The 26139-nt window shown below is 40.6% G+C and overlaps 1 protein-coding gene across 2 annotated transcripts in view; it reads left to right on the forward strand.

The window, feature by feature from the left end:
- Window positions 1-2357: 2357 nt before the first annotated feature.
- Window positions 2358-26139, forward strand: part of SLC25A13 (solute carrier family 25 member 13) — a 103161-nt gene continuing 79379 nt past the window's right edge. The window contains exons 1-2 of one of the 2 annotated variants that reach the window (XM_066197114.1): window positions 2393-2463; window positions 4713-4727. In XM_066197114.1, the coding sequence (XP_066053211.1) occupies window positions 2452-2463; window positions 4713-4727 (27 nt within the window). In that variant the 5' untranslated portion in view covers window positions 2393-2451. Of the gene's footprint in view, window positions 2464-4712; window positions 4728-26139 lie in introns of both variants that reach the window. The other variant, XM_066197123.1, reaches the window with a different exon arrangement.

Genomic DNA, 26139 nt, shown 5'->3' on the forward strand with positions numbered 1-26139 from the left:
AAGGCAGTGACCTTCCAGTCTTGTCAGCACCAAGGCAGTGCTGAAGGCAAGCTCAGATCTTGAGGTGCCTGGAGCTCTTGAAGGATGGGAAAAGAAGCAGATTTAGACTAGATAAAAGAAAGGACATTTTTTGAAACACTGGAACAGGTTGCCCAGAGAGGTGGTAGAAGTCCTATCCCTGGAAATATTCAAGACCAGGTTGGATGGGAAATCTACCCATCTTGAATAAACTGAGTAAACTGGTCTGGTTGAAGATATCCCTATTCATCGCAAAGGGCTGGGACTAGATGACCTTCAGAGATCCCTTCCAAAGCAAGACATTCCATGATTCTATGATTCTAAGTGTTAAAAGAGGTCAGGTGCCGTTGCATTTAGGGAACAGTTGAATAAGGCTTTCCAGGATCATCCGTTTTCACCCGCCTCTCTAAATTTCACCACCAGTCTACTTGAAACATAGACAGTTTTTGATTTGTGTTTTTCCTTGGCAGTTAGCTCAAGACCATGTGTCAGCATAACATGAGAATTCTAGTAATTTTCTTAGTAGTCTTAAATTGAAAAAAAAATCCCATTGAAGCCTGTTCTCACAAAAATAAAGCTCAATAGGACTGACTTTCAGGCTCACATCTACATATCCTGACTTATGAATTTACACAGAGCGTAGCATTTGTATTCTAAGACAATTGTTATGCTATTTTCTCTATGTAATTTTTCTTTTCTTAGTGGTATTATTAAAATAATCGAAGATTGTTTTCTGTTGTTTATAAATGGACTGCTATTATCTATTCATTTATGACAAGGTGACAGTATTTACTTATCTAGTTTGCAGATAAGCACTACATAGTCTGGTTTTTGTGTTTATTTGAAAAAGCGGGGTTGGAGGGAGGCTATAAGTCTGCTTTGATCTAACTGCTATTTTCTAGGTCAGGGAGATGCAGCAAGAAGAGAAAGGTTGTGCTGTCTCACAAAACACCTGAGCACATGCAATGGGCACACATGTGGGGCAAGTAGAAAAGAAGAGAATCCAGCTAATGGGAAGTTTTTACAAGAAGCTGAGACTGGGAGACTGCTGAGAAGGAGGTATATGTGCTGCTGGGTCTCACAGGTGATGGAAGAAACTTCCAAGGGGCACAGGGGAGACTACAATTTGCTCAAACACTGGAAGCAGTTGACTCATTGGACTGAAAACATAAAAAGAGATATTCTTCACATATTCATAGTGGGCAAGTACAGATATGTTTACGAATCCTTACAATTTCTCTACAGTGAAGATGCATTTAGGAATCCTTATCATTCCTCTATCATCTCTTTCTAGGACAACTAATAGATATTAAAGAGTTAATTGGTTTTGGTTTATAATGTAGTAGTTGTCTCTGAGATACTTTGCCTTTTTAGCATCTTTACAAAACTCAGTTTAAGGGAAAGTGCTGAAATATCTACCTCAAAGCTATGACTAACTTGATACATCATTAACTTGAAAACTTGCCCTGGAGCTGTTCTTGCAAGCAACCTTTTAGTTATACGCACGTGGCAAGCTCTCTGCCTCCACTACCAATCCCAGTCTATCCTAAAATCCCCCCAGAAGCCCCGGGACGAGCCAGAGCGGGCACGGGCAGCCTGGCGATTGCCCCGGAGGCAGCCACAGGCCCGCATCCCAAACGCTGCACAGCCGAACACGCCCGGGCAGGCTGCCCCAGGCAGACTGCGAACCGCCTGTGAGGCTGAGCTTGCTTGCCACACTTGTGGTCATCTTGGCTGCAGCCCTGGACTGCGGCGGGGCTGCTTGTGTGTCACGTTCATGCTGACTTAGAAACTAACACAGCATTGACAAAATTTGGTTGGAGGCACAGCTGGTCGCACGTCCCAGAACGATGGCTGGGGATGCTGCAACTGGATGAAACATCCCTCGAACAGCAGCCCGTCTTGAGGGGAAGAAAACAGCGCCGGGCGGGACAGCAGGGTTTGATGTGAAGGTGTTGGCATCCTTCTGCTGCTCGCCCCGATGTCCTCCAAACACGCCGGGGGCATTCCCCGGGGTCAGCAGCGCGAGTGACATGGTCACAGTGTTCGGCGAGAGAGAGGCTGCAGGGCTCCCAAGAGTTCGGAGTCCCCATGAGCCCGCTGGGCCACCAGCCGTAACCGTGCAGGAACCAGGAGGGCAACCGGGCCCTTCACAGGGATGAGGCAACACCGGCGTTCCGCCGGCGCATCCCCCCGCCGCCTCGCCCGGCGCCCAGCGCGGAGCCCGCGGGGCCGGACCGGACCGTGCCGGGCGATCACGGGGCCGCGGCGGGGCCGGGCGGGGGCGGCGCCCCGTCCTCGCCTGTGAGAGCGAACGGTGACGGCCGGCGCTGGCGGGCTGGTGCGCAGGCGGGGAAGCTGCGTGCCGCGGTCGGAAGGGAGGGGAGCGGAGGAAGGGAAGGGACGGGAAGGGGTGGCCGCGCCGGGCACAGCATGGCTGCCAAGGTAAGGCACCGCCGGCGGCGGGCGGGCGGGCGGCCGCGGGGAAGGGGCCGCGGCGGGGCGGTTGCCGGGTTTGACCTCGGGCCTGTCCTTGACGAAACCCGCCGGTGGCGCCTCCTCCTCCTCCTCCTCCTCCTCGCGGCTCGGCGGCGGCTCGCCGTCGGCCCCGGGGGAGCGGGAGGTGGGCAGCGGGCGGCCTCCGGCCGGTGGGGCTGGGTGCCAGCGCGGCGGGGATCCGCAGCTGCCCGCGCCGGGAGCAGCGGGCCCGCGCTCCCCCTGCGATGCATCGTCGGCGTGAATGACACTGCACGGCGCCTCCCGCGGCCGGTGCCGCCGTGCTGGTGTCGGTGCCGGTGCCGGTGCCGGTGCCGGTGCCGGTGCCGGTGCCGGCGCCGGCGTCTCTCTTCCCGGCGAGGGCATTGCCCCTCCGGGCACTCGTGCCCTGGCCCTGCTTCGCCAGGCGCATTTGGGCCCAGTAGTGCCTCAGTGAGAGCCCCGCCGTACACATTCCTGCACAATGTACAGATGCATAAAGCTGCATGTACACACAGGTTATACATGCGGACACACACTCATGTTACACATGCGGACACAGAACACCTGTTTGGACGAGAGGATGCAGCGGGGTCTCGGCGGCTGGCACGTCCCGGAGTGGGCGCAGATGTTGGCCCTGTCCTGCTTGCAGGCCTTAGCGCGATAGTCCCTTTTTGCTTTTTCTCCCATTTTCTCCATGTACCTTTTTTAACCTTCTGTTTTCACATCTGATTGTCCTTTCCGACCGTTTTTACTTCTCAATGTTCTCCTGTCAGCTAGATACCTGCTATTTAGGCTTTTTTGCTGACCAGAAGGATAAACAAATAGAAATACTTTATTTAATCACCTAATAATACACTCCCATCCCAGAAAAAAATTAGCTATTAGCTGGTTCAAGGCCATATCTAAAGGGAGATAAAATTAGCTGTAGTGTTGGAATTTTAAAACTTACTACTTTCATTAGGTTTCATATTTGAATACTGAATACTCCATGTCCTTCCTTTATTGAAGTCAGTGATGAAACTTATATTGACGGAACATCAGGAAACAAAGCTTCCCCAGACAACTCAAAGCAGCTCATGGCTCAGTGTGGCCACAGTTGTGTGCTCCTTAATTTCAGATAGTGTATGACAGACCTGCTTTGGTCAGCACCTTTCTCAGTAAGAACTTAGGTTATCTTAACTGTGTGCTGTTTTAGTGGATTGAGCAATATTTGATTCCTCATTGCTGGTGGATATAAAACAGTCATCCCCAAATCTTGTGTTCGCTATTTGTGAATCTTAGCAGACCTATCTAGCCTTTAAAAAAATTTTTAATTGCCCACTGGTCCGTACACACGTCAGTTACATATTACCAAACTAGTGGTGTTCAAAGACTTAAAGGTCTTCTATTCTCTGGCTTTTTGAACCTTTTAGTTATTTTCACTTTTCCAAGCACTGGTTTGTAATCTGCAATCCATTTGAACCTATGCTAGTCACATACACTTAAAAATACTGTATGTGTATGTTTGTGTAGTTAGTGTTTATCTAATTGGGTAGCCACGTGGGCTCCATGCTGCGCATTTGCATTTGCGTGGTGTCCTTTTTCTTTAAGCTAGATTTCTTATGCAGTTCAGATCTCCAAAATCTACACGAGCATATGTTGGAAAGACTCAGCACTTGAAGAGACACTTAATTGAATATTGTATATGTCAGGTTACATCAGGCTTGGCAGAGAGATACCCAATAAAAAGAATAATGTCTTAATTGTCATGTCATAAGCATTCTTGGTGTATTGCAAGGCAGAGATACAGCTCTTGGTTCCCAGGGTGTGGAGTCCTCACAGCTTCCAGGGAAGGCTTCTGGCTTGTAAGCCTAGACACGTTCTGAGACACTTATATTCAAAACAAACAAACAAACAAACAAACTGTAAGCAACTAGAATGGATTAATTACATTACCTTCTGAGACTTTAAGGGGGGTTTTGTCTTCTTCAGTTGAAACAGTTAAACACAGGTGAATTTCTGTTTATATTGAGGTCAGTAGCAAAATGTAAGTAGCATTTTGTACTTTGAGGGTAGCATCTGAGCTTAGGTTCTGCAAGCACACATATGAATAACTTTGCCACGGAAAGAGCTTCTGGGCCTGAAGTTATTCACATGTGCTTGCAGGCACGGGCCTTGACTTGTGTTCTAACTTCCTCACTGATGCATCTCAGTAATGTTTGCCTTTTTCACCTCAGCCAAACAATGGACTGGTGAGTTAAATGCTTTTTCTAAAATTTTTTAGTACTTTTTCCTTGCCAGTATCCTGCATGACCGCTTCCTTTAATTTTTTAATTATACCCTTTTAGGCATATGAGTCTTTGGGATTGAATGTAATTGGTCTTTGCTTGCAAGATTTCAAACGTTGACATTTTAAGCAGACTCTAGGAATTCAGTCTCTCAAAAGGAAAACCCAGATGGGGTGCTGTTAAGGCTGCATAGTTAAGCACTCAGGTATCAAGAAATGGGCACTACAGCGCTGTTTAATTTTCTTCGTTGTATATAGCTTGATGTTTGCAGCTTATACAACATTTTAAACAATGTGTGTTACACGTCGGCGTCTTTTCTTAAACTTTGAAAACATTTTCTGAAAGTGTTTTGGGAAAACTCCACTGTAAATTGTATTCACACAAATTTTGAGTAAAAACCAGAGGTGAGATTTTCCAGTGGATTTTTACCCCATTGGTAACTAAATTACCATCCTAGGTACTGGCAAAAAAAGAGGCTATGTGGAACATCTTTATGGTAATGCAGGTACAAAGCACTAATGTTTTACATAGTGTGCCCTGCTTATTTCTTCATTTTGAGTGTTTAACGATGCAATCACAATGTTTTTCTGCCCTTTAGCCAGATAGTTCTAAAGAGAATTTACGCAGTCTAGCTAATGCCCCTTGCTGTTCACCTGGTGTGTATTTTACAGCAAAATTAAATGTTTGTGTTGAGTGAATGTCAGTTACCCTTGATCCCTATTCTGCTATGAGTTCTGGGCATAGCTGTTGTCTCATGCATGTGCAAAGTGTGACTTGCTGTCTTTTTAAAATTCTACTGCTTGATAAAATATAAACGTATTTTCAGTGGGAGGTTCTAAGGTATGTCTCAGGGAGACTTCTTTCTGTACTTGATTTTGCCTTTGCTACTATGCTACTTTGTCCGTTCAACTTAAGGTCAGGAATTGATATTTATAATGGGAGCTAGTGTATATAATACTTTTAAACTTTATATTTCATAACCACTAAACTACATTCAAAACAGTTAAAAATTGCACTAATGAAAATTCTAAACTCAAATAATTTTGGTAGATAAATCCTAGAAAACTGTAAAAACAGCGGCTTAGCATGGAAGCACTTGAACACCATTAAACTTTATCTCTGCTATGGATAGTATGTAAATGAACTTCAGTAATTGTATAAACTGCATAATCATGATACAGGAGTTGATTTTTAAATACTGTGAAATATCTCTGTTTCTAATGTAATTGTTTTTTTGTGTGTTGTGTGTGAACTTCTATCCATTGGGCATGTGCTCGTTGCCCGTACTACCCATAATGTATAAGTTATTTCAAAATTATTGTCGTTTCACCCCTAAAAAGCTAGTTGTCAAATGACTGTTCAAGTGAAGGCATGAACCTTACGTCAGTACCCAATGAGACTGCTTGCATGCTTAATTTTAAGTGTATGTGTAAGTCTTTCCAAGAGCAAATGCTTGTCAGAACCACATCAATAATGTAACAAAAAGAGTTTTATTGATGACTTATGTGACAATATTTGGGATAGTTCTAATGCAAGTCAAAGAAAATTTGTTTTGCAATTTTCAAGTATTTAACTTTTTTTAAAATTCTCTTTTCTCTTTTGTTTTTCTGAAATTGTTTATTATAGAAGCTGTATCAGTGGAGTTAAATGTTGTTTCTGATTACTGCCACATCTGCCTTTAAAATCCTAAACCTTGTCATATCAAATTTAGTTAGTCCCCAGGCACAGGCTCCTTGCATGTCTTAGTGTTACTACTGTCAGACATCTCACACTGAACACCCCAGTCCTGCAAGATGCATCACCTCAGCTGTGTTAACTGGAGTTCTGTGAGGGGTTGATACCACTGGCCCTGCCTCTACAAACCTTTTTGTCTGCAGAAGCGATCCAGTGCCTGCCCTGGATGATGAGAGTTAGTAATGTTTGGTAAGCAGTGGTTGAAATGCAGGCGCAATGGCAATGCAATTCTAAATTATTGTGATTGCAAACAACACCAAAACTCTTAGATGCTGACACAACCATGCCACTTTGATTATTTTGCTGCCATGCACACCCAGTGTGTCCCTCTGTGCATCATCCAGCTCCATTTTGCCTCTTTGCTCAGCTCCTTCAGTGCTCATATCTCCTGTGCTAGCAGTAGCGTGGAGTGTGCCTGGGAACAGATTAAATTCACTCTTCTTGGCCTCAATCGTGCCATTCTTCCCTTCCTCCAGCTAAATGGAAGAGAAGAATTGCATTGCATTGGACATGGATTTGTTGGGCCCTCAGAAAAGAAGAGGTGAGGGATTCTGTCATCATGATGGGCTCCTGTGTCCATGAAAGGAGTGGAGTCTGTTGTGGGCAGGCTCCAGCCACTCAGTGAGATCAGTTTTGGAGAGGAAAGTGGTTGGTGAGTAAGGAGAGAGCAATCTGTTTCCCTGAAGCACCAATGAGTTTACGTACTATCGATTTAATAGTGTTATGGCACTTAATGATGCCATGGTAATTTTTTCGATGTGATAGCACTATGTAATATCCATGTGGGAAGTCCTGTTGCTAGACTCTACAGATCCAGAAGTGCTTGCTCATGTGTAGTTATATTTTGGATCTGTGCAGAAATATGTAAATTCTTAAACGCTGTATGTATCATAAGACTCTTCTTTCCACTTTCCCCTCAGAAAAAAACAATGTATTTATGCTGCTTATGACTTATTACTGCATCTTGATTTCTTAAGAGACCAGCGTTTGTGTGATAGAGGGACGTTGAATTTGTGTGCTGATAACTTCAGACCTTTTCTAAATACAAAGTAGCATGACTGATGACTGCAGCTGAAACAAAGGGGAAACCAAGTAATTTACTCCACTGTCCTGCCTGTCATAGTTTATGTGTTTAGTTTCATTTGGTTTCTTTTACTGCATAAATTTTCACTTGTGATGCATACCCTCAGGAGAACTGGTTGAGTCCTAGTGTCACAAGACTCACAGCATGCTACAGCGCCCACTGGCAAGAATAATCCCAGGAAAGACACTCATGGAGCAACTCTGCTGTGGAAAAAGTCCATACAGCTCTCTTCCACAGTGGACATTGAATTACCTTGAAAAGAAGCTTTATTACAGTGGAGTTTTTCTCTCAATTGAGTTTACCTGTGTCTTTGTACTACTGTTTCCTCTCAGACCCCACCTTTTCTTATCAGCACAAGGTGGGGGCAAGAGGAGGTGGTGGAAGAGGTTGCTTTATGTGTTCAGTGTGTTAGGTACTGGTGGCATCGCATGTTGCAACTGGCAGTGGTTTTGGCAAGTTTTTGAAACTTGCTCCTTTCCATTATGGTATCCCTGTAAGAGGAATTGCCGGGTAACTTTGCTTCATGTGTAGCCTAGGAGAAGGCTACTGGGCCCAGAAGTTATGTGTATACCTTGTCTTTTGTGATGCCTGCTGAAAAGTCTTTAAAGTTATCTGGATTTTATCACATTGGGAAATAATTTGCTCTTTCTATACAGCTTTGTGTCCCAGGAGGTTAGAGAAGCTCTTCCAAGTGTGCCTCAAACCACATGTTAAAGGCACTCCTCCTGGAGCTGTAATGTAGACAAGCTTACAGCCCTGAGTGATAACAATGTGTCTTCTGACCAGCTTGTTTAGGCCAATATCTATTTTATTTGTCTATGTTGTCCAAGGAGTATGACAAGGAGGTATGTGATACTCAATTTCCTGGAAGATGGCATGAATGTGCTGCTGAATTTTAGCTTCATTTTTGCTTTTGATCTATGAAATTGCCTCTGCTTTGGCTGTAGAATGGCTTTGCCATAATGAATAGAGCCTGTGTGTTTGTATGGTGCCAAACCTAAACTTGCATAAGGCTCCTAGGCACTACTTGACTCTGCTGACTTGACTTGTATCATGCTGTTTTGCTTTAGCTACAACATAATCTTCAGGAACAGAGCAACTGATGTTTTATGGTGCTAGATAACTATGGCTAGTAAAATGTAAGGTTGCATATTTTCCAGTGCATTCTCTTTCTGGAAAGTATCTATATCTCAGTCATTTGCAGAGAGACAAAGAGGTCCTTATAAAAATACTCTGTATTCAATTGCTTTGGAATAAAGCAATTTCAGCTGAAGCTGTGTTAAAACACTTAAAGGAACACTGTAAATGCATTTTTCATAAGTTTTTAAAATAATGTCATGCTATTTACAAGATCTTAGAAACAGGCAATTGCAATTATATTCTTTACCAAAAATGGTACTTGACCTGAACAAAATCCAGTGTGTTAAAGGATGAAATTGCTCACAAGGAATGGGTTGTTGGCATTTTTCTTTTCCTCTGAAGAGGGAAAAAAGAAACATTTCAGAGAGAGAGTGGCAAAGTGACTGCACGTACACCAAACTATGTGCATTTAGAGAAATAACAGAAGAAATACAGCTTGTTGCAAGACTAATCACATTCCTCTTGTTGGATACATGTGAGATCCCTAAACATCAGCTGCTGGATTCATATATTTATGATGTCTTGCATGCTTAGGCGGCCTGCAAGAAGTGTTTTTATGCAGATGAATATGGTCACTCTTCGAGTCTCATTGGAGATCTGCCTTACGTTCTGGCCATGTGAAAACCAATTTAGAAAAAGATGATTTTTTGGTGTTCTTTAGATTGGCGTCTCCATGCCTAACTTTTTTACCCACTTGGCTTTGGAATTAAGAAACCTACCAGAGGTGTCAGGAATTGTACCAAAACATCCAGTGTTCTGACTAGGGAGCATCTAAGGCTGCCAGTGGGAAAGGAGAGAATAGGGATGAAGAAAAGGAAAGTCCCTGGAGGATCTTTAAACAGCAAGGTTTGTTTCAGGCAGAGCCATTGCACTTGTGTTGTTATAATGCAACACAAGGACTAAGGGCAAGACGTGTGGGCCAGAACCTGATTCAGTTTCCAGCAGTTAGGGTATCCAGCTCGGACGGGAGAAGATTTGGATTCTCTGTTGCCAGCAGTGTTGATGCATTTTGCATGAACAATGCCTCCAGCTGCCGCAGTTTCGGAGGGTTGCTGCCTGGTGCTCACTGCCAGTGTGCATTAGGTGTGTTGCATGTGTTGTTGCTGGGTGCCTGGTCAGCATGTCTGAATTGTCTGTACATGCTCAAATCAGGGCTGTGGCAGTTCTGGATGTGCACCTTGGTGAAACTTCTGGAATCCTAAAACCTTAAATTGCACGTGACTTTCTACTTGTGGGAATAGAATGGTTTTTGCATCATGCTGTGTCTAGAGGTAGTGGAGTGTGCTGACGGATCAGACCTTCAGAGGCTGAGCAAAGTGGAGTTTGCAAATGCACAAATACACGTTTTATTTGTAGAAAGTGCACTGAGGTTGGGCAGACTTGTGCCCAGAACCAGACCTTTTAAAAATACTCTAAAATCTTAGTACCATCACTACTTTATAGTTTCAGGATCTTACTGATTCTTTTTTGAAAGCCAAGGGTTAGGGTTAGGGTTAGACCTGATCTCTGGGACTGGTTCTTTGCCTTCCTGATACTGGCTGATTGTTTCTCTGCTCTTATGCCAGGCTGAACTTGCTGTAGCTGTTCTGTTGGTTGGGTTGGTGTGGAGAGGTACCTGTTTGTTTCCTGAACTGCCAGGTCACTGCAGTTTTTAATAGCTGGTGGTAGCTGTGAAGTTGTGATTTCACTACGTAATGATTCAGTAGCAACACTAGGGTAGTGTAATATGCGGGGTGAATTGTAGTGGATAACTGACTGGGCAAAAAGTGACACTTTTTTCTTTTCTTTTTTAGAATATATAATTTGGTTTTGTTTGCATCAGATCAGTTCCCTAATACGATTCACAGCAAAGCAGTTTAAAGAGTTATGTGGATGACACTGAGCACAGAAATACCTTAAGCTGGAAACCTGTGAAGGGTTGTTTGGTGTGACCACTGTAGGACTGTTTACTGCTGTGCATTTATAGATACTTTTGCATTTTCCACTGCTCAGCAGAGAAATTAGAAGGCAGGGTTTTCCACTTTTGTTAAGTGGTTTGTCTGTTGTCAGCCGTGGTTCATGCTGGGATAGCCGTAGAGGTGTTAGGGATTTTTCCCTAAAGGTAGGAGGCATGGTGCAAGAATGTAGCCATGTGGATGTAACTGTAATATTGCATAGGCAGAATTGTGAGATTGTCATGGAACTAATTGGTCAACTAATTACCCGCTAGTTATTTACATGCCAGTGGACAAAAATCTAAATTGAATGAAGGAAAGTAAAGAATGGAACTGAAACATCAAGAAAGCTTTGTCATACTTTTTCTTTTAAATATTTATACTCAACTCTTTTAAAATAATTTGTCCCATTTTCTCTGTATAGCCTAATGCCTGGACTGATAGAAATGCTCTTTTAAAAGGAGTTTTCTGAGTATGCTGAAGTGAAAAATCAGACTTCCCTTGCAAATGGTTTCTACTGTTGTGTTGCTTTTTTTTTTTTTTTTTTAAGATGTGTCTCTGATTGGCGTATTTATGCATTCAAAAGTTACCTGACTTAGCTGTAGAAGGAGTAACTGCCATTTACTTTAGGCAAGTTTGTGGTTGGTTTTGCCTTGATTAGCCCAGCTGGTCCCTACATGTTTTTCTAACAGTGCTGATGAGCCTTAGCTCAACACCACACACAGAAGATTACTGCAGCCATAGTCTGTAGGAGTCAGGCAGCTGGTGAAATCTAACTCTGAGAAATGAAATCCTAACTCTCCAAAAATTTGGGAATTAAAGGAGGAAGTCTGATGCTGAAGATGAAGGAACCTTGAGTGCCATGCAATAATCTGTGTTTTATTTTCCTTAAATTGGTAGCTTTTGAGTGATTGATACACATGTGAATTGTTAAGCACTCTTGTCATTTTATGAATTATCCATATTAAATGTATAAATGTCAAAATGGAAAATGAAGCTACAGAGGGGTTTCATGCATTTGTGGTTTAGGTTACTGTTGCCATTATGACTTATGACCTCCACGTGCGCTTGGTCTTCCTCCCTACGAGCCAGTCCATGCTAGCATCAATAATAATGGTTTATCCCTTCAGCAGAAGACCTGATTTCAAAGGTGCTGGACCATAGCTGGAGGGAGGGTACTCTGGGAACAGACACCTGAGACCTTTTTTGGCATTTGTCTTTGTGTTGGGTTTTTTCTTCCTGTTTTGTTTTTTTTTTGGTTTTTTTTTGCTTGCTTGTTTGTTTGTTTGTTTTGGTTTTTTAACTCAGATATCATATTTGGAAAACTTATGCAATCTAAGTTTATTGTAATAAATAGTACTACGGCAACTTGTGATTGTTTTAGTTATTCTAAAATATGTTTCCATTCTTAAGTGACAAATTTTCTTTACTCTGCGCAGCTCAGTAGTCTTTTCACATTTTTGGCATTCATACTGTTAATATTTTAGGTGGCTGTGGTTGCAATGAATAGAACAGGTAACCTCTCTTGAGACTGTTAATTCTTGCTCCAGAAACTGTCCTTATGACACTTCCCAGCCCTATTCGTGCTGTTTGCATTTTTCCTAGTTCTCTCTGATGAAAACCAGGTGCATATAATGGAAAAAGATGTTAACAGTGCATCTTATCACATATGACTGGATTAATTAAATTTGATGTAATGTGGAGAGAAACACAGTTGTATATTAATTCAGACCTGTAAGATTGCCTTTTTGTGAAGTGCAATGCTTTGCAGAAAGCTAATGAAAGAATGTACTCCAGCACCTCTTTTGGTTATCTGGGACAGGATTGTCTGGCAGCAAAACAGACTGATCAGGGAGGCAAATAGTTAATGATATGTTGTAATTTGAAGAAGAATCCTTTAGAAACTGAGTATTTTAAAGCTCGTTAAATGCTTTTTGACCAGCATATATTATCTGATAGAAGCTGCCAGAATACAGAATTAAATTCACCTGCTAAGGTCCAAGTTTTGGTGAGCTGGCAATAATAGTCCTAGAATTGTAGTTATCTGTAGAACTACTGTTAGATTATATTGAGATTAGCCACAAATTATATAGCTGGAACTTGATTGTGTCTTCTTTTCAAAACAGAAATATCAAAGAATAGTTTTTTACTTGAACGGTATTAGCATTACACAGAAAGGGTCTTTAAATTATTTTACAGTCTTCAGGTCCCACTGTGAATCAATCCCAGGTGAAGATAATGTACCCTGTAACTCTTAATGTCTAGTTTTTGTAAAAAAATTCCATCAGTTTAAAAATTCCAAGGCTTTTAAAGGTTATTTTTGCAATTATGGGGACCTATCAGAAGAGTAATACATGTGCTTTTTACAACTATGATTGTTATGGCCTTGATGACTAGGGTAATTGAAGGATTGCAAAGACTAAACTGAATTTGAAAGCTAGAATACAGAAGATGTGTAGCTAGGTGACCATAGTTATTAGCCAGTCTTATAAATACATAGAAGTGGACTTTGTTTTCCCTCCTCCTTCAGAAGAGGAGACTTAGGGGAGACCTCATCAGAGTTGACAACTTCCTCCTGAGGGGAAGAGGAGGGGCAGACGTTGATCTCTTTACTCTGGTGACCAGTGGCCGAACCCAATGGAAGGACCTGAGACTGTGTCAGGGGTGGTTTAGGTTGGATATTGGGAAAAGGTTTTTCACCCAGAGGGTGGCTGGGCAATGGAACAGGCTTCCCAGGGAAGTGTCACAGCACCAAGCCTGACAGAGTTCAAGAAGTGTTTGGACAGTGCTCTCAGGCACTTTGTGTGACTCTTGGGGATGGTCCTGTACAGGAACAGGCATTGGACTTGATGGTCCTTGTGGGTCCCTTCCAACTCAGGGTATTCTGTGATTCAGATGTTTTTGTGTAATTAGTATTCTGAAGTATCAAAACCATGGCTGTTGAGCTAAACAGCTGTTGAGCAAATCTAAAAGATATCATTCCTGAGCAGTTGTGGAACTGCAGAGGGATGGAAATGTGGCGAATCAGAGTCTGAGTATTTCCTATATAGTTCAACAAATTTCTTAGACTGAAAACTATAAGAAAAGGATGAGAACAGATACTTGATATATTTGTATTTTACTTGTTTCCCCAAGAGAGTTTGTTCTTTCTCTGTTTGTGAAACTGTGATCTTGTTGGTATTTCCCTTGTAGTTGAAATTGATTTACTGGAATTCAGATTGTTATGTAAAATGCCATTGACCAGAGATTTTTCCAGCTCCATGCACTGTTTTGTATTTACCTTTTCACTTTTTTTTTAGTTTCTGTAGGTGAATACTACCTGATCTTTATTCATTGAGGATTTAAAAATGTTCTTTCTTGGAGCCAAGCTTCATTTCTATCTGAGAAGATAAGTTTAAACTTAATAGGAAATGGAAGGTTCAAAGAAGGTTCCGTGGCAGGTTGGAGTTCTTTTTAGAGCCAGCTTTGCAAGGAGATGAGGAGAAAAAAATGAACTAGCACTTGCTGTGCTTTGTTTTTCATCCTGACATTGTGTACAGGGAAAAAATGCCTGTAGGTTTCAGAATATGGAAGAGCACACGTTTTTCTACCTTCCTTCTGATGATGCTGGTCCACTGCTTGAAAATGTACTTAGTCAATGGGGGAGGATGCTTTCACAAGGATGATCCTAAACCAAATGCCAATCATCCAGCTAGCAGGAGAAAGAAATTCTAATTGTCTTTATATTCTAGTTGCTGTTTCTTATCCCAACTTCCCTGAACTCTCTCAGCCAGTGGAATCATCATTTTGGGGGTGCTTTGGGTTTTTGTCTCAGCCAATGGATATTTAATTCTGGGAAGTTATCAAAAGTGCCCACTTCATCAAATAAAGCAGTAAATTGGAGTAGTTTTGAAGGAATAAATTAGAGCAAATTATTCAGTGCTGGTGTAGCTTGAGCGGCATCTGACTACATATTTCTTCAAAGGTTGATGAGTGTTAATCAAAATGAAGGTAAGATCTCCAAAACATGAAGGGCCATCAGCAGGATCATAGCACAAAGATTCTATGTCTGTGCATGCAACTCTGGTTTAAAGGTCTGTGTTCAAATGTGTAGACACATGGTTTCCTATACTGAGAAATAGAACCTCGTCTAAATGCCTCTTAGCAGTGTGTGTTTATGGTGTGGCTTGGCGAAGTCGCAGGGGAACCCCGAAATAATGAAAGGAGTCAGCAGAGCAAACGTAGGTCCAACCAATATGATTACTCCTACGTTTCTCCTTTATTCTGTGTAAGATGGCAGGTTTTATACACTCCGTATTGTTTACACTTTTAGATACATTCTCATTGGTACATGGCACAGGGAAGAATGCAAACACTCATTGTTTAATAAATTGTTTAAGGTAGCTATTATGTCCACACCAATTACTATACTTGTTAACTACTGTGAAACCCTTTGACCCTTGCAACACCTTAAGTGAAAATTTCTAATGCGACACACACTTGGCACTAATTTCTGTCTGCGCCACAACCTCACAGGCCTCAGTGCCACGGCCTAGAGGCCTAGCATATTGCTCAGTCTGGATGATTCAAGTGCAGCTGATCTCCTACAGCTTTGCATGATTTTTTTTTTTTTTTTTCCAGTTCTTTTAAGCCCTCTACATTTGCTTAGTCAAGTCTGGGGTCTGGTGTGTGCTTTCTGTGTGGGAGAGAGGCTGGGATATTGCCTCATATCAGTAGCAGGACAGGAGTCTCCCTACTTAAAAGACTTAATTGAAGGATATGTTCTGCAATAGCAGTCATGCATTATCATCTGTCCTCTGTTATGTGACTTTCCTGTCATATCTGTCCATTGCATGACCTGATATGTAGGTCTTATTTTAGGATAGATGAGCTCTGAAAATTAGTATTACTGAATACAAACAGCAGACTTCATTACTGTTGTCATTTTTCTGTGCCTTGGAAATACGACCTATTTCCAGTCTTCCCTAGATCCTTGGCTACTAAAACCTCTTGGTCACGTATTTTATTATTTATCATGTTTGACAACTACTATTTGATGAAACATCACTGATTTAACAGCTCTTTGACAGAAGGAACCTTTAAGTGAGGCACTGAGTATGAAATGCCATTAGAAAAACATGGTATGTAAAAATACTTCGTCTGCCTGATTCCTTCTCTCAGCCCATTGTGCAGTCTACATCTGACTAGAGAAATCTTCACGTGTTTAGGAGAGGAAATTTTTGAATAATTTCACATTTCCATTAAAATAGTTTTTGTCACTGACATCAAGTCAGCCTTCCTCCTTCCTGTCACTTCACCTGTCTAAGACTGCTTGCCATTGTGTGTCAGTCTAACTGGAAACTACTTTCTAAAGATCATTAATTAGTCCCATGTTGATGCTGTTCAAAAGGAAGAAAAACATGGCAACAACAAACTTTATACAATTGCTTTTACTCTGTTCACAGACCTAGATCAGTCACTTGGTCTGAATCTTTTCTGTCAAGATTAACTGATGTGAAGCAGCAGGTTCAGTTTTTTTCTGCATTGTGAAGATTATACTACAGAAGTTTTGAGCCTCTTTTATCTCCATAAAAAAAAATAGTGGTGTAAAACTCCTAATGACTGTAAAGCTCCTGCAACTTGCTTTTAGTTTTCAAATACATGTAACCTATAGATTCAGTATCTCAGGTATGAGAATAACCCAAACCAGAATACTTAAGTCTCAAGTGTGCAAGCATTCAAACCCTGTATAAGTGAAATATCACCTAATAGTTCCTTATTCTGTGTGCCTTTGACAGGTTAAAGATAATAAACCAGCTTTTTCCCTTTTCCTGTGGATATGTGGGGAGAGGGGGAACTGAAGAGAGCACTGAACTCTTGAAAATGACAGAAATACCTTAGCAAAATATGCAGAGAAAGACTGCCAAATAGAACTGTTTTCCTCCAGTGTTTTTAGGAAGTTTTATATGGAATGCATGCCTAAAATTCTTTTGTAGCTTTGAAAACCTGGGGCTTTGTGTTGTGTATGACCCACAATTTGATCAAACAAAGGTGTAGATAATGAAAACTAGTGTGAGATCTCCTGGATTTTCTGTTCACTGCAGATTTTCTGGGGTAGTGCAGGTTGTGAAAGCTGTGAGGTGTAATAACTGATTGATTACCCGGCTTTTTTTTTTGAGGTAAAGCATTAATATTTTGTGTTTCAAAGTGCTGGATCAACTGGTCAGAAAGAGTTTTTTTGGAATTCTCCTTCAGTTTTGACAGTTAGGGCTAAAAAGTAGGATACTATGGGATGGCGGGCCTGCTGTTCTGAATTCATTTGGTGATGTCAGGGTGCTGACATCAACCTAAGTGTCCAAGGAATGACATGGGAGAGCTACTGGTCACTGAGATGTTAAAAGAAAAGTGTAAGTTTTCTCTAGTGTCTTAAACTGCTCTATGTTTGTTAGTCTGGTATTTTTAGAGTTTAGTTTGACTGCAAAGCCCTAAAATCAAATGGAAATGCCTTTCTTGGGGAAAAAAAAAGGTTCGATGCTGTTTTTCCCTATGCTAAAAACGCTTTCCTGAAAGTAATTTTAAGGATTTTATCTTTAAATTCCTGTCTTTAACTCAAGATGTTCAGTTTGACATCATCATCATTATTTCACTTGCAACCAAGTGATCTCACAAAAATATTGGGAGGGCAATGCAGCAGAAGTAAATTTAATGTTTTAATGAAACAGTTATTGCTTTATGCAAATATCTATGATAAAATAGACTCACAGATGGGAAGCCAAAATCATTCAGGCTAAAATCAGAATAGTTTGTAATTAAAATGCTGAAAATGTTTCTGCAGCTTCTTAAGGAGATGAGAAGATTTTAATTATTGTTGTCAGATATCTTATAACTTAGGCGAATTATGGAGAGTTATTGTGAACTCTAACAATTTTGACTGAAGTGTGGCAAGTCAATGGCAGATAAACCCCTAGGATTACTGTGACAGCATTGCATAAACAATATAGGTCTTCACTGGATTATTTTATATTCCGACATGAAACTTTAAATTATTTCCCAGTACCCTCTTTGGTAGCTTCACCTTTCAGTTCAGATCTTTAGCAAGAATGAAGGTCACACAACCACAGTGTCCTGTGGCAACTGTGTAATCTGCTAATATTTAAACATCAAGCAGTTGTTTGTTGTTAATATTGAAGGTAGGAATTGTGAAATAAAATGTTCAACTGCCTTTACTTTGTACTCCCTGTCTTCAGGAAGATTATGTAATAAGTTTAAACGAAAACCCATACGGTGCTAGTTGAACAAACAGTGATACCCTTGTTTACAGGCAAAAGAAGGTGTGTTTGCAAACACGTATTTTGGTATATGTATTTTGACATGACAGGTAATGGAGAGAGATACTTTTTTAATGTGAAAGTTCGGGTTTTCCATAGTCAGAGGCTGATTAGCATGTTAATGTGGGAAAGGTGGATAGTTACTGAGACTCAGCCTTCTCAGACCATGGCCATGCGTGCTTCCCGTGGCCCAATATGCCACTGTGTTGAGTGCTGTAGGGATAGAAAAAAGAAAAACAAATAATATACTTTTTTTGTTTCAAGTAGGGAAGTGTCACAATTTGCCCAAGCATGTGATGGTATGCTCCTGTTATTTTTGTTAGCTATGGGGATGGGTTCCTGACCACAGGACTTTAGCTTTTCTTTGAGTCTTACCATTTATAGACTTTTAATAATTTTACTTGGTGTGTGTGATGTTGTTTCCCTTGTGCAGGTGTCATTTGTTCTTTTCAAGGTAGATTGGATCCATCCATACATGAGGATTCATGCCCACTCCCACACCCTCCCCAGTTCTCTGAGCTGCTGAAGTGTAGCATTTTGAATAGAGCTGAGTTGATGGAATCGATTATAAATAGGATCTTGAAAAGTGAACTTCTGTCTTCAAAGAAGAAAACATAACACTGAAACAAAACACATTTACCTGTCAGTTATTCCAACATAATTCCTGTCATGCAATTATTAGTCAAGAAATGTAATGTATAGGAACTTTTCTCCAGCACATTTCCTTTATTTGCTCATTCACAAGCATGAAGTCACAAATTACAGATTACTCTAGCAACAACTTAAGCTGCTGTAAACTTCACACAAGTTTATGGGGACTGATTGCACATAACTAAATTATACAATTTTTTTGTTATTATAGAATTAGTAGTTATTTAAGAGCAGACATTCTGGTTATGATACCCCTGTATGGCACTGCTCCAGGTCTGCTGTCTTCAAAAGGCAGCAGGTTTTTGTTTATTGCTGCAAACCATCTTGCTCACGCACTTGGACGTCATGTTGACCTCTGTGAAAAAGTTATGCAGAAACCTTTTTTAACATTGTTCAGGGTGTCTGTTCTTGCCATTCTTGGTTCTGTAATTCATGAAGGTGTCAGATAAAGCATGGAATGCCTCTTTTTAGGTCTCTGCGAGTACTGTATGATGTCAGGTGGAGTTGAGGACTCTGAAAGAAGTTCGCTGGGAGTGCAGCATCATACCATTGTTTTGAATCTTTGGATTGTGACTTTTCTTGGTGGAAGCACCTCTTTAGGCTGTTAAAGCTGCTCTGTGCTATGGCAGGGGAGTATGAGTGTTTGGGGTCTGAAGCTTGAAGCCAGGTGAAACTAGGAGTGATTGTCTCTATTAAGCTGAGAACTGTTGGGAACCTTGAGCCCCGTGAGCATGGGTGCCTTGGAGAGGCTCATTACTAACTTGTATGTTGCATTCAGAGCTGGGTCTCTCAGAGCTCACTGTTGCTCTGCACAGCTGTGAGACGATGCTTCCTGAAGGTGCCACCTCCTGAGAACTCTGGTGTTAAAAGGCCTTTTGTCTTGTCACCTACTCATTGCTTTATCCTGGTTTAAATACATTTTTTATGCTAATAACATTAAGTGCCAGGTAAGATTCATGCTGCCCTAACAGTCTGCTGATTCTCCCTTATAATTTTTGAATGATAACAGTATCATTCAATATCTTCACTGTCTGCTTTCTTCAGAAACTGCTTTCAGTCCTGCAGTTGTTAAACCAGAGAATTTTCCTATCCTTTGCTTCTTTGGGTGACATAATGTTTTTCTGCTAGATGTAAGCCTCTAGTAGACAACTTGCTGGAACTGGGGTGACTGCTCTTGAAAGATGAACATAAGGCAGTTGATGTCTTGAGCTTATGGTCAACGCACTGGTGGTACAGTAGCATTGTTGTTGTAACAAAGCATGCCCTGGGAGAATCAAAAGGGAAAGTCTATGATCTGGGCTGAGGTAGCCACCAAATATGTTTTATCAGGTTCGTAGTTCTTAGATGTGCCTCTGTTTCTGAGAGGTGTAGGGAAGCAAAGCAGAGAGCAAAGTAGCAGCATTAACATCTATAATCTCATCCATCCTGGGTGAGTGGAAGTGGGTATTTTTGAAAAATACCCGTGACTGAATGAAAACATGACTTGACCATTCTCACCAGCTCCTTTGAAAATAAACTTTTTTATTGAAGGACCACTTATATATCTTATGGAGAATTACTATGTTCTTCAAGTGAATGCTGAGCTCTGGTTTGCTGAGATACACAGGAACTATGTGCTAAGGTTGCATAATGGCCATCACAATGTAGCTCGCTTATGTATCTTTGGATCACTGTCCTGAAGATCATCTGAGTAAAAATGTGTTGTAGAAGAGCTATGAGACAATAGAGAATATTACATTCAGGGAGAAGTTACAGTCACACTCTACGATGGATAGGTGGAGCAGTTGAAGAACTGGGCTTTTTCTGATAGTAACATGAAAAGTGAAAGAAATTTCTGTTTTTATCAGTTTTGGTTTTCAGGTTCAATTTCTTACTGTGGTGTAGTGTATCAATTTTTGTTGCAGGAATGACAGCAATTGTATCCTTGTCCTAGTGTGGGGGCTGACTACAAATAGTCCAGTTTGCTCCTAACTCCATTTTCTGATAAGTGCCTGAAGTTTGGGGTGGTTTGTGTTGACTGCAGTATGGTAGTTTTTCCTTTAGTTAAATGATTTTGCTGAGCAATGGCAATGCCTAGCTATTTTTACCTTTGTATTGGGATAGTTTTATTGTCCTTCTATTTTCCAGGTCTTTAAATACAAAAAATTGTAGAAGTACACAGTCTGAATGTATTTTTGCATAGCATCAATTATCTAATCTTGGAAATTCTTGTGGCAGTTTTTCTTAAGATATGACTGCTCCTACCTTGGTTTCTGTACCTACTTGGAAGTATTGGACAAACTGGACAAGGATTTTCCTGTATGTATATAATTAATAACTGTGTGTTGGTCCCCAGTCAGTTTGTGTGCAAAAATACTATGGCTCACTGGGAATCTCCTTGTGGGAGAACCATCTTACGAACAAGCCATCTACATTTACTCTGGGACTTTGAAAGTAGGATCAAAGCTAGAAGGCAATTGCACAATAAAGTAGGTTTGTTAGCTTTGGTGCTCTTGGGGGAAGCGAGGCTTCCGCCTCCTACAGTGCAGAAGACTGGGAATTGCCCAGAGATTTATAATTATGATGGAGTGAAGATGGATGTGAATAGTTTTGCCTGAGATATGCTGTCTTGGTTAGCTAGCAAATTCCTTTTTTGCTTCACCAGTGTGTGGGGTAGACTCAGCACAACTGTCTAGTTTCAGCACTGATTATTCTGTATCTTCATGCTGAACCAGTCTGCAGGATATTAAAAGATCCTACAGAGGATTGTTGATTATTGTTAATAGCATTCATTTATCTTAGCTTCACTAGATGTTACTAGACAAAGGAATGCAGTAACTGCTGCTTAGTGTAGGGTTAGACTTTTGCAAAGTGTAGTTGCAATGTTTGACTGTGAGGATCAGAACTGTTTTTGGAAAAGAAAGGCTTTTGTCGCAAGTCTGACTGTGCTCGGACTCATCAGACTGGATGTACCTACCTGCTTGGTAGTTATCAACTTCTCTTGTAGTTCTTCTTACCCTAAGCCTTTGGGCAGATATGCCAAATGCCACCTGAACTGTATTTTCTAGTTGAGAAGGTTTTTGATTTTTCAGTGCCGGCTCTCTTTGCTGTTGTCTGATTCTCTGCTTCGTGTCCTGGACCACATCTCACTTGAAACCTTTCTTGTAATGTTAAGTTCTGCATAGTTCACTTTCCATTGTAGAATACAGTCAAATTCTTTTACTGCGGAAGGAATGGGAGTTCCTTTAACTGAGGTGAGAATATGCGTGTTGGACTAACAGAAAATGCTTATTGAGGCAGCTGAAACAGGAGACAGTGCCCTGCACAGATGCTGATGCAGAACACTTGTAACTTAGGACATGGGTATGATGGTGAAAAGTGACCAAGGAGAGTTGCTGGGTTGGAAGAATGGTTATATATGTTTATATTAGTATTAGTCTAAATATGGAAGAAAGATGATTCTCACCTACATAAACAGGTTAGTTGTATTAAAATAAAAACTGGTGTGTTGTTTTAGCGTAATACTTAAACAGTATTAATGGGTTTCTGGTCTGAATTCAAACTTGGCCAATAACTGTGCTTTAACTGGTTTCCGATATTCCAGTCACTCATTTAAACAGGAATGTAAGGTCAAACCCCAGTTTGATCTCCTTTGGAGTTGTACATTTGAAGTGTATATGTATACTTTTAGCCAGAAGGAAACATTACGATGATCTAATCTGACCTCTTACATAAACTGGGCCACATGTGTTTGAGTCTTACAGGTGGACTCAATAACTTGTGATGAAACTAAAGAATACCCCTAAAAGACATAAGGTTTCAATTTTAATTTGAGGTCTTTTAGTGGTACAAAATACATTGCATTCTTTAGTTGTGTTTAAGAATGGATGAACTGAAAAATAATCTTAATTTCAACACAAGTTACAAGACCTTGTGATCACTTTTTGAGCCTTTCATCAAACATCTTTTCTGTGTGTGTCTATAGATGGTGTTCTCTAGAACTAAACAGACTGAGCTCACCACTATCAGCCCTGCCACAGCTCTGGCGCTCTGCTTGGAGAAGGACTGCTGTTCAGCATCTTACCTGCTTAGTGTCAGGAGGTTTTAAAGAGGTTGAGGTGTAGGGGGTCAACCTTACTTCTGTCCACTTTTTCCTTCACATCTGAGTTGTATTCAGATTAAGCCAAGAGAAAGAAAGACGATGAGGTGTTTATCTCCCTATCTTTGATTAGAACTTGCTGTTGTTGCAATAAACTTTCTGGAGTATTGTAGCAATTCCCAAGTATTCCTGGATCACAATCACCTTTCTACTTTATTCAGACTGTGGCTACTAAAGTGATTTTAAAGGTTAGAAGATCAGATATTTTTGCCATTAGATTAATGCTATATTCACATTAATTCTGATTTTCCTCCTGCCCTTTTTCTTTCTTGCCCATGCATGTTGTCATTCTTTACTGGGTGGAGCACACTCACTGTGTTATTAGTCTTTTTGTGTCTTTTGATACCGTACACTCTTTGACAACCTATGTCTTCCTCCTCATGTATGATGAATATATTAATAGAGTTGGTTGGAAGTGTAATATGATCTTCTTTGATTCTCAGTGGATTCTGTTTTCTTATATTGTATGGTTACATTTTTCTGGAAAGACTCTGCATTTAATTTTGAGTATGGAAGTGAGAATGGAAATGCATGTCTCGTGAAAGTGAGACTGAAAATGCGTGTCTCTGTAAGCTGAGCGTAAGTCAACTAGGGAAAAAGAGGTCAGCTGGAGAAAATGGGCTGAAATTAAGGTCAAGGTGCCAGGGAGTTTAAAGATATGATGAGCTCCAGCATGCAAATCAATCTGTGTTACTGTCTCTCACAGAGCTTTCCCTTTCTCTGTGCACTCTTTGTTGAATGTTATTGCTGATGGGAGGGACTTAGCATTTTTAAGTGCAGTTCTTATATTGCCTGTTCTGTCTCATTCTGCATATATATTATGGCACACATGTACACGTGGTATGTTGCTAAAGACTTTCAGGTGTCTACCTTAGGAATGAAAATCCCTGCTGATATTTTCTATACATTATCCGGACTTTCCTGTAGAGTGTTCCAACTTGAGTTGCAGTCCATCACGTCTGTTGCTGTACTCTGTTGTCTCCTGGGTTTTTTTGATAATAAATGTTTGTTGGAGGGCTTTCTTCACTGAACCATACTCAGTACAAGTTGCTGTCTTATTTTGAGGTTTGGTGTCTGTTACATAGTATTTCTTTGTAAAGGGCAATAGCAACATTATTTCCCTCAGATCTCCTTTATCAAATGCCTTCTCATGCCACTAGAGAGGTGTTAGGCCTGCCAGCTCATAGCTGGTTTTAACTTTATGGAGAAAAGGTGCAGGTAAAATGGAGAACTCTTTCCAGTAACAAAACACATCACCTAAACCCAGTTATGTGAGAGTCAGTAAATATCACCTGAGATGACAGAGGAGAAGCAGCTTTCGTCTGTGGGTCACTTTCCATCAAGCATGCTACCTGTCAGCTTGCAGTCTTGTTGGCATCAGGTTACTTAGCCCTTCAGCTGTTGACATAACAATTTACAGAATGGTATGGAAAGTGATATTTTGACCTTTTCTAGAATGGGAATCTTCTAGTAACACCTGTCACCAGGATCAGTTTTTGTGGCTGTGTGTGCAGCTTCAGCCTTGCCCATAGATGGGTATGGATGAAAAGCTGAATTAAGTATTTCTTTTAGTGCTGGTATGACTGCATTAGCATCAGTCTTCCTGAAGTTCTCATGTAATGGAATAGAGGCTCTTTTCTTTAATTGGCATCAGATACACCTTTCAGAATGGACATTGGGAGATGTCACATGGATGCACCAATTAACATGGTGTTAAACATGCCTTTCCTCTCCGGTTTGCTGGGAAATGGAAGAATGTGGAAGTAGACTGTGGGAAATGGAGAAAAGCTGTGATAGGCAGCCACTGCTTGGGCTGCCACTCTGCAGTTCTTCTGTGCATTCACTGACCTAACCAACTTCAGCCTGTCTTTCTGTATATGGTTTGAAGAAATTGACAGTAAAAAACAGCTCTCAAATTCCCCCATAATCAAAAGGGGGCTGAAAAATGGCAGCTGGCCTGTAAGCACATCTCCCAAGTTTCTCAAAATTGTTAATATCAGTGAAACTAAAGGAAAAGGAGTGTGAGTTCATGTATCTTTTCCTTTTTTTCCTCCCCTGGTTTCTTTAGGCTTAGATTTCTGTGAAAATATAAAATTTAAACTTTAAGACAGATAAAAATATGATACTGATTTATATTTGCTGGCTAAAGGTGTTTGAAGTGTCTTTCCTTTGCCTGTATAGTGGGAAGGTTCTGGATTGAAGCAGCATAGAAATACTGTTTTTTTTCTTTCCACAAAGTTCCCAATTGCTCTAGACTATCAGGTTTTTACAAACAGTGTTAAGTTAAATCTTTGTTCACAGTGATTATATTTAAGACAGCTTGCGTTTTAGAAAACGCACATTTTTTGTATTCTTAGCTTCACAATTACACTTTGATGTTTTGCAACTGTTTTCACACAGATTTCTGTGCAGACGCAGAACTGGGACTCCAGCTGTGGAGTTGGTCAGATGGGTCCTAGCAGAGATGTGGTGGTTTTTCCCTTTTAAAAAAAACTTGTAGAATTTTATAAGAAACCTTAATCATTCACTTTTCTTAAAATGCTCTGGGTTTTGGTTTGGTGGAGTTTTGTTTGTTTGTTGGTTTTTCATGTTTTGTGGGTTTTTCTGTTGTCTTTTTGAGTTTTTAAATGAGCCATTTAAGGTGAGGACAAACTTACTGAAGATTTGTCATTAAGTATACATGTGAGGATATAATGCTGTTGTACAGACTTTGACTCCTTCCATTTATTGCAGTAGGCCAGTATGCTTCTAGAAATGCACTTGGGGTCACATTTGCCTTTACAGTCTACCATTGCATAAAGAGTTAGGAAAGTAAAGTAGTGTTTTATTGATAACATCTCTGATGTTTAATTCTTAAGTGATGGTAAGAGTGTACGTCTTGTCCTTTGGCTGTTTGTTCCTCATTACAGAGATATTTTCACAAGTATTTTGAAAATCCAGGTTTGCTTGCAAAGTATTTGTTTTTTAAAATTTGGAGTAGATTGATGTTCTGAATTCACTTGTCAGATGAGGGCTATTATGTTAGCAAGCAAGATTTTATCAGAGTATCCTGAAGAAGGGAGACTGGAGTAGGCACAGACTAAGGGGACACATCCACTTACTGCCAAAAGCAGCAAAAGGATTGCATGGTATATCAACCAGGATAATACTGGTGGACTTACTCCATAGTAAGTTGAACATATTTTGATTCAGTATTTTGAAAAAAAAGTGAAATTACTTTGGGCTTGTGGTGATAAATGTAACTTAGGTTTTAGTTTGAACTTGTTAATTTGATCTGCAGAAAAATCTAGATATTCTGCTTTCTGAATTAATCTCATTAAAAAGATCTACACTGTAAGTTTAAAATGGTGTGAGTAATAAACCAAATAGTTACACTGAAATTCAGTTT

This window comes from Chamaea fasciata, unplaced genomic scaffold (assembly GCF_029207755.1).
Source record: "Chamaea fasciata isolate MVZ Bird 193981 ecotype frontalis unplaced genomic scaffold, bChaFas1.0.hap1 SCAF_1, whole genome shotgun sequence".
Lineage (NCBI taxonomy): Eukaryota > Metazoa > Chordata > Aves > Passeriformes > Sylviidae > Chamaea > Chamaea fasciata.